Source organism: Vidua macroura, chromosome 12 (assembly GCF_024509145.1).
Source record: "Vidua macroura isolate BioBank_ID:100142 chromosome 12, ASM2450914v1, whole genome shotgun sequence".
In the NCBI taxonomy this organism is placed as follows: Eukaryota; Metazoa; Chordata; class Aves; order Passeriformes; family Viduidae; genus Vidua; species Vidua macroura.
The window spans coordinates 3,335,036-3,343,647 of NC_071582.1; the positions used below are offsets into that span (position 1 = coordinate 3,335,036).

Sequence of the window (8,612 nt, forward strand, 5' to 3'; positions counted from 1 at the left end):
CTGGCACTACCTCTGTGTCCATGGAGTTACTGGGATGGGCTTGGGCTGAAACAAAATGCTGTCCCTGGGAGGTTCCTTCCCACTTGAATCTGCTGCAGCACCAGTGCCTGGGGGGCTGCTCCGTGGGGTCCCATGTTCCCATCCCTAAGGCACAATCCCTTTTCCATCATGTTCTGCCTCCACAGCACCATCCATCCTACTCCACAGGAGGAGTAGTTCCCTCCCAGCCTTATCTCAAAGCTGCATCAATTCTCTATGGCACTTCCCCACCATCCCATCCCGTCCCCTCAATCCCATCCCTTCCCCAAGATACCATTCCTTGTTTCCCACCCCTTCTTTACAATCCTATCCTTTTCTCATGATCCCATCCCTTACCTGTGCCCACATCCCTTCCCCAGGTTTCAATCCCTTCCCTGTGCCCCTATTCCTCCCTCACACTTCCAACCCTTGCCTTGAATCCCACTCCTTCCCTGTGACATCATCCCAGTCCCTTCCTGTGATCCCATCCCTTTCCTGTGCCCCTTTCCTTTCCTCACAATCCCATTCCCTCCCTGTACCCCCATGCCTTCTCCAGCATCCCCTTCCCACACCCCACACTTAAATGCCAAGTTAAATCCACAAACACTGATTCCTTTTCTCTTTTTTTTTTTTCCTATGTTTTTGGGTTTGTTTTGGTTGGTTGTTTTTTTTTTTTTGCTTCAGTTTCTCATAATTGATAAAAACGCCATCGCTGCCAACGCCAGGAGGGGCCGTCCCCAGCCACGCTGGACCCACGGCTCCTTCTCCAGGCTGCCACAGAGTTGGGGACAGTGGGAAGGGGACAGGGAGGGGATAAGGGACCGCTGAACCTGCCTGGTGCTCACAGGGTGCCCAACGCCTATGTACAGGTGGAGCCGCCGATGTTGTCCTGGCTCTGCCCTGCCCGGGGGGCTCAAAACCTGCTCGGCCCCTGCCCAGCCTTGCCCGGGGGCTCACTCGGTGCCTGGGGGGTCCCAGGGTCCCACCGCCACCACTCAGTTTGTGTACACCTGAGTCCCGATCACACGCATGATCTCCTTCTGGATTTTGGGGTCCTGAGTATTGATATTGGCATCTCCCACTTGGCCATCTTCGTACCTGGAAGAGGAGAAGGGGGTGAAGGGGGTTCTGTGGGGGTCCCGCAGGTGCAGCAGGGTGGGCACGCCAGACTCACACAAAGAAGAAGCGTGTGCAGACATGGTCCGAGACAGGGCAGACCCAGATGTTGCCATGTTTCTGCAGGTCCTTGGAGGTGATCACTGCTGGGGCAAGGGGCTGTTGGAGGTGGGATGGGGGACACAGGGCCTGTCTGGGCACAGCCCATAGTGGGGATCCTCCATCCCTCCACCCACCTGGTGACCCCAAGGGTGCTGCCTGTCCCCCCCCATTATCCCCCCACATCTCCACACCTTCACAAAGCGCGATGCAGTTCAGGTTGCGGCTCTGGAGGAAGCGGGACTGGATAGAGCGGGTCTGTGGGAAGAGCAGCTGGTGTTACCACCCTGTCCCAAACACATATGGGTGCCATGTCCCCACTCCCATCCTGCCTCGGTGTCCCCTGGCCCATCACCTGGGGGATTGTGTTCATCCGGTTGTACCGCTGCACCAGCTCATCCTTTGACGGCATCCGGTGCTGCCCTTTCCCCATTCCTGTGGAAGAAGCAAGGCGAGGGCTATCAGTCTCTCAGAAAACACCATGGGGTGATGTGGGGACACATGCCACAGACAGGGATTGCCACCCTCAGTGCTTCTGAGCCCTGGGAACCCCCCAAAAGTGTGTGCAGTAGCTTCTGAAGCCTAGAAAATGTTGGGGGTTTGATTCTTTGGATGTGGGAAAGCTCCAGTCTGGCTGGGAAGAGGCTGGTGTGATGGGATGGATATGGGATGCCGCCACTCCCGCACAGCTTCTCCAGCCAGCACGATGCTGAACCTCCCCAGGCCCAAGCAGGGAGTGGGAATGGGAGCACAGGCAGGAGCGGGCAGCACAGGCAGGACCGAGCAGTGCAGACAGCCTCTTACCTGAGTATCCAAAGGAAATACTGGAGATGGGGCTCAGATAGATGCCCTTGCCATAGGCTGCTCCATGCAGCTTGCAGGAAAATACCAGGGTGAGCGTGGTGGGATCACCCCAACAGTTTGGGTATGGTGGTAGTGGAGGAAGCCTGGCACTTCCCAATGTCTGCTCCCTCCCTGCCTTCCTGCCCATCCCCTGCCCGCCTGCTGCCCTGGGGTGTGCTGGGTGCAGGGAGCAGACTGGTACCTGCAGTTTGGTGTAGGAGGCGTTGACCAGCCCATTGCGGAGGATGGAATGCCAGTTCTCAATGTGAGAGCCACTGGAAAGAGCCAGTCCTACATCAGCCCCTTGTCCATCAGCCCCACGGCACCCACCTGGTGCACCACTATCCCCCCACTTTGGCAACTCACTGGAAAGCGAAGGTGCTGCCGTAGAGTTTCTTGGCTGTGCGGAACCGGGCTTCCTTGGCCGGGGGGCTGCTGAGCAGGAGGAACTGGTGGGAGGTGTGCATGAACTTCAGCTGCTACCAGGGGAACGGGAAGAGCAACGGCAGTGCCGGCAGGAGAGAGGACAGACAGACAGAGATCAAGCATGGCTGCCGGGCCCTGGATCCAGCCCAGCCTGCCTTTGGGGACTCCAAGTTTGCCAGAAGGGCCCTTCGCTTCCCTGTCTTGCCCCCATCCCACAGCCTGTGTCAAACACCCCCCTTCCTATATCCTGTGTCCTGACTCCCATATCTCCCAGGCTAGAACCCCACCCAGAGGGATCCATCCCACATCCCAGACCCTTCCATCGCCCATCCTATATCCTTACATGCCTCATCCTGCATCCTGCAGCCCATAGCCTACATCCTGCATCCCATCTCCTGTATCCCTCCACTCCATCTCCCATATTCCATACCCTCCATCCCACACCCCACCTGGAGCCTGGCCTGGCCCCTTACCCTGCTGAGAGGCAGCTTGACAATGTGGGATCTGTTGCTGGAGATTATCCTTGGGAAGAGGAGGAGGAAGAGGAGGAGGGTCAGAAAAGGTGGTGCCAACCCGCCCTGAGATTGTTAAAAGCCCGTGACCCCCCCCAGGAGAAAGGAGATGAGAGGGCTGTGCCACAGATACCTGTCTGCCCCCCACTCCATCCCGTGTCCTGGGGAATGTGGGGCAGTGGGAAAGACAAGGGGCAGCAGGAGAGGGCTGCAGCACCCTCAGCCTTACCACTGCAGGAGGGGATGTGCCAGGGGGTCCAACTTGTCCATCTGCTTCTTGATCTCCAGGTAGGACCCCTGGCAGAGGCAAGATGGGGTGCAGGTGGGTCCCCCAGCACCCACCGAGCCATGGGCAGATGGAGATCAGCACCAAAATGCCACACTCGGCTTGGATCCCACACCAGGGAGGTCACATGGGGCCATGGGGCTGTGGGGCCATGCCACGTACCTGAGTCATCTCCCGGATGGACATCACACTGTCCAGGGCCTTCTGCAGCCGCTCGTAGTTCTTCTTCTGCACATGGGGCAGAAGAGGAGTGGCCATCAGAGGGATCTTTGGGGCTCCCTGTCACCCCCTGGTGCGGGGGAGCATTGTCCCCCCCGGCGCTTACCTTGGGGTTGAAGGCCAGAGTTTTGGGGTCATTGGGATCCACCACGGAGGGGTAAGGCTCAAAGATGATGCTCTTGCGAGGGGACTCGAGGGCAGCGCGGCACATGGCCACCAGCAGGTCCACCACCTTGGGGCAGAGCAGGGACTGAAGAGACAACCCTCCATGGGGCTGGAGGGGGTCACCACTGCACCCAGCCCTACCTCGGCACCCGTGGCCACCTCCTCAGCCGCACCGGACATGACACCCAGGGTGTAGAAGGAGAAGACGCAGAGCTCCCGGGTGCACACGGCTGGCTGTGGAGGGGACAGGAGAGTGGTGAGTGTCAGGGATGGTGACACAGGGGCACAGCCCGCACCTGACCTGGCCCTGCCACCCCACCTTCAGCATGGAGCCGTTCTGGAAGACGTGCTGCTCATCACACACCACACAGTACTCATTGAGCGTCGGGATCCGCTGCTCCGCGTACTTCATGATCTGAGGGGAAGGACAGAGGGAGTCAGGCCCTGCCGCAGACATGGAGCTTGGGGGATGCTCCCGGCAGTGGGATGGGGATGAGTGGGACTCTGGTCAGTGGGGAGGATGATATGGGTAGTGGAGTGTGGCTAAGTGGGATGTCGGGCACTGGGAAAGATGTTCTGGGCAATGGGATGGGGCTGAGTGGGATGTGGAACAGCGAGAAGGACATCAGGATAAGGATGAGCAGGACATGGGGTAGTGGGGAGAATGCTCCAGATGGCAGGATGTGGATAAGTGGCGAGTGAGACAGTGGGGGAGGATGCTCTGGGCAGCAGGCTGAGGATGAGCAGGATGCAGGACTCTCACCTGCACGAGGAAGCCGTACTCCAGGGTGGGGATGTTCTTGCAGTGACCACCGACCTGTGACGGAGCCAGAGCAGAGCCAGCTGCATCATCCCCTTTCCCAAACACAGCCCCAGCTCCCCCTGGCACAACAGGACCCCCAACACATCAAAACCTGGCACAGCAGGACCCCTGACATTCCACTGTGCCCCAGCACAGTGAGACCTTCCAACATGCCAATCCCCTCCCAACACAGCAGGACCCCCAACATCCTAACACCCCCAACACAGTGGGATCCTTGACACGCCAACACTCTCTGGCATAGTGGGACCCCCTACACGCCAAACCCTTCCTGGCACAGTTGGACCCCCGACATCTGAACACCCCCTGGCACAGCAGGACCCCCAACATGTCAACATTCCCTGGCACAGCAGGGATGCAGCACCAGGGCTGGGGTAAAATCCCACTGGACCCCACAGCCAGGCCCCAACTCCCCAAGATCACCCAAGATTGGGGACAAGAAACCCTGCAGGGGCTCCCCCCATCCCATGGGGGGAGCAACAACCAATCTGACCCTAGAGGAGCCCCTGGGAAGGGGAAAGAAGAGAAAAGCAAACCCCAAGGCGGGGTGGCACCCACCAGGATGTTGAAGGGGGCAACACCTGCCTGGGTGCTGGCGGGTGGGTAGCCGAAAACTTCCACCTTGGGATTCTTCACCATGCAGGAGACGGAGCGGTTCATCAGGCGGTTCACGCGAGGCTCAGGGATGCCCAGTTTGCCCTTCAGCACTGAATCTTGGATAACAGGGAAGCTGGGAGACCTGCAGGCACAGAATCCCCCTGAGCACCTGTTTGTCACCGTTCCCTGCTCCTCCTTCACCCAGTGCCAGATCCACCCATCGGCTACTTGTTGGGAGCAACCTCTGCCAGCTTGGGATCTGGTAGGGGGCAGCAGTATCCAAGTGGGGAAACTGAGGCACAGTGTCAGGCCTCACCCAGGATGAGGGGACGGAGGGCTGGTCCCCTGTGGGGACAGCATCGGGACCTTACTTGGGGATGGGTGAGAAGATGCTGAGACCAGCACGGAACTTCTTGATGGTGCCGCTTGTCTTGAACCAACTGTGCCGCTTCTCCTGCTGGGTCTTCAGGAAATCGTTGCTGAGATGTTTCCATTGCTGGGATGTGAACATGCCCAGGATTCTGGCAAACAGGGGGGACAGCGCCCATGGGTGCTTGGTAGTCCATTGAAACCCCAGCCCACACAGTTGGTGGTAAGCCCATCTCAGGATTGTGTGGTGGATAAAAGGTGGTGGCAAGGGGACATGCGGCACGTGACCAGTTTTGGGGCAGAACAGTGACTCTGTGAGCCACTCCACCCACTACCCTCAATATGCCCACCACGTTTCAGCTCTTACTTCTTCAGCTGCAGACCCAGCCCAAAGCCCTCCTTGTTGGATGGCTGGAAAACCTCAATGGACGGTTCTGTGGGGAGAGAGGAGGGCGAGCCATCGGTGCACCACTGTGCCTGTCCTGAGGGCACAGGGACACCACATCCCGTCCATCCCCACTCACCGGGGCCATCGAGGTACTGGGAGAGGGAGAAGCGCAGGCGGAGGACGATGGGCTCCGTCCGCAGCACCTTCCACGCCGTCGCCACCTCCTCCTGCCAAGGCAGAGACGCACTTTGGCACAGCCACGGGAGCTCCACCCAGGCAGGGCGATTTGGAGACCCCCGGGCGCATGTGCCCACCCTCCCCATGCCCTCCCCAGCACTGCTGGGGGCACCCCAGGGACTCACATCGAGGAAGCTGATGTTCACATGGAGGTCGATATCCACGTCATCGATGGTCCCATACTCCCTGCAAAGACACGCGTTGCTGTGGCATGGGGGGGTGGCACGGTGCTGGAACAGTGGCCCAGTGCCCACCGTGCCAGGGTGGGCAGGATCACGGGACAGTGACACTGGCACGTGTGGCTCCACACACATCAAGTGTATGCACAGGGAGAGTGCCCAGAATGCAGATGTGAACCTGGGAATGTGTGAGCACAGCCAGGTGCTCAGGGGATGGCACGGCCAGGTGTCCTAGGGGTGCCATGGTTGCGTGCCTTGGCAATGGCACAGCTGGATGCCCAGACATGCCACAGCCAGGTGCCTTGGTAATGCCATAGGCAGGTGCCCCAAGGATGGCACAGCTGTTTAGGCAGGGCTGTCACTACCAGGTGCTCCAAATGGCATGGTCAAGTGCCTGGGAATGGCATGTCCAGGTGTGCTGGGGATGGCACTGCTGGATGCCTGAGGATGGCACAGCCAGGTAACCCAGGGATGGTACTGCTGGGTGTCTGGTAACGCCATGGCCAGGTGACCCAGTGATGCCATAGCTGAGTGCCCTGGACACAGCATAGCTGGGTGCCCAGGGATGGCACAGCTGGGTGTCTGAAGATGGCACAGATGAGTGCCTGGGGCTGCCACAGCTGGATGCTCCACAAATGCCGTGTCTGGGTGCCCAAGGATAGCACAGCCAAGTGCTCAGGGGATACTGTGGCCAGTGTCCTGGGGAGGTTATGTCTGAGGGATGGCTTAGCCAGGTGCCCTGGGGATGCCATGATCAGGTGCCCCAGCGATGGCACAACCAGATGCCTGGGGATGCTGCGGGCAGATATTCTGGTAATACCATGGCCAAGTGTCCCGGAGATGGCATGGCAGGACACCTGGGCATGGCACAGCTGGGTACCCAGGGACAGCACAGCTGGATGCCTGGGGATAGCGCAGCTATCCTGGCACGGCCCAGGCAAGCACCTGGGCCTGGCACTGCCCGGTGCAGGGGCAGCAGGTGCACCCACCTGACGGCCACGGCATTCTCGCTGTAGATCTCCTTCACCGCCTCGATGTCGGCGTCCAGCTGCGGGTGCCGGTACAGGTCAGCGGCGCAGGTCCCCTGCGGCACAGCACCGTCACACCCAGAGCCTCCCGCAGCCTCCGGCAGCCCCAGGCCTGGCATCAGGCTCAGGCTGGGGCTTCCTGAGCCTCCCGTGGCACCAGGGGGACCCAGCACCTACCTGCACGCCATAGAGGAACTCCTCGGACTCATTGTCCCCGTCGGAGTCATCGTCCGTCCAGTACTGGCCCTTGAGGTCCTGGGGACGGAGGGTTGGGAGGCAGCAGGGATGGGGGAGAGGGTTGGGAAGTGGATTGGGGGAGCACATTAACAGGGAGGGAATTAGGGGGGAGCAAAGTGGGGGAGCTGGTTCTGGGGAGAGGGCTGAGTGCAGTGGATTGAGAGAACGATTCGGGGAAGCAGTTTGGGGGGACCAGTAAGATAGGGAGAATGATAGGGGTTGGGGGAAGTGTTTTAGGGGCAGCAGGATGGGGATGTGGGCAGTGGGATGGGGGGAGTAGGATGGGAGGAATAATTTGGGGGGCAGTGGGATGGAGGAGCAGGTTGGGAGAGAGAGGATGGAGGGGAGCAAGATGGAGACAGCAGGATGGGGACAGTGGAATGGGGGAACAGGATGAGAACAGGATGGGGGAGCAAGATGGGAACGGAGAGACGGAGGACCAGTGTGGGACAGCAGGATTGGGAAGCAGGACCAGCAGGATGGAGGACCACGATAGGAACAGCGGGATGGAGGACCAGGATGGAGAACCAGGACAGGGACTGCGCATGGAGCTGCCGGGGGATGCCCGGCCGATCGCGACGCGGTGGTCCCTCCTCCTGCTCCAGCCCCATCCCCGCCCCGAGCCGGGGGACCCCGGGACACGGGGGAACACCGAGGGCCGCCGCCCCTCCCTCGCCCCGAGCCCCCGCGGGCCCGTCCCGCCACCTTGGCGGGCGCGCTCCCCCCGCGGCCGCGGCCGCGGCCGTGTCCCCGTGTCCCCCCCCCCCCCCACGTCCTGGCCCCTCACCATGTCAGCGCGGGCCGGCCGGCGCGGGCACGGCCGCCATGCTGCCGGGGGGCCGGGCCTGACGTCAGAGCCGCCTCACCGCGTCACCCAGCGGCGCCGCCATGACGTCACCGCCGGTGACCCCCCCCCCCCCGACGCCTCGGGGGCGAGGCAGCGCCGTGAGGGAGACCCGGAGCTGGCGGGGTTCACAGGGCCTCAGAATGCCCAGGGTGGGGTGTCCCTGTCCCAGCACAGGGACATGGAGCGTCCCATGGGGTGCCCCATGGGGTGGCCATGTTGGGTCTCC

General features: G+C 61.0%; 1 protein-coding gene across 6 annotated transcripts; it reads right to left on the bottom strand.

Annotated features, from left to right (window-relative positions):
* Window positions 1-919: 919 nt before the first annotated feature.
* On the bottom strand, window positions 920-8,412 carry PARP6 (poly(ADP-ribose) polymerase family member 6). Of its 6 annotated transcripts, none has more exons than XM_053988906.1 (22): window positions 8,327-8,412; window positions 7,480-7,557; window positions 7,264-7,358; window positions 6,221-6,281; window positions 5,995-6,085; window positions 5,838-5,904; window positions 5,473-5,622; window positions 5,090-5,243; window positions 4,448-4,501; window positions 4,004-4,099; window positions 3,826-3,918; window positions 3,626-3,751; window positions 3,463-3,528; window positions 3,244-3,311; window positions 2,976-3,024; window positions 2,443-2,552; window positions 2,279-2,351; window positions 2,038-2,107; window positions 1,589-1,668; window positions 1,428-1,491; window positions 1,193-1,277; window positions 920-1,116 (listed from the first exon to the last, which is right to left on the bottom strand). In XM_053988906.1, exons 1-22 carry the CDS (start codon window positions 8,327-8,329, stop codon window positions 1,014-1,016), a joined length of 1,836 nt encoding a protein of 611 aa, XP_053844881.1. In that variant the 5' UTR covers window positions 8,330-8,412; the 3' UTR covers window positions 920-1,013. The 6 variants fall into 6 exon arrangements, with proteins under 6 accessions (XP_053844881.1, XP_053844880.1, XP_053844878.1 ...); XM_053988905.1 differs by having other exon boundaries at window positions 2,443-2,555; XM_053988903.1 differs by having other exon boundaries at window positions 5,063-5,243.
* Between the last annotated feature and the right edge of the window lie 200 nt (window positions 8,413-8,612).

Bases quoted from the DNA above. Each gene is read 5' to 3' on its own strand.
- PARP6 (XM_053988901.1), bottom strand. The intron at 3,529-3,625 runs GTAAGCGCCGGG...CCCCATGTGCAG, and splicing joins CTCTGGCCTTCAACCCCAAG to AAGAAGAACTACGAGCGGCT. The intron at 1,492-1,588 runs GTGATGGGCCAG...CTCTTCCCACAG, and splicing joins GGATGAACACAATCCCCCAG to ACCCGCTCTATCCAGTCCCG.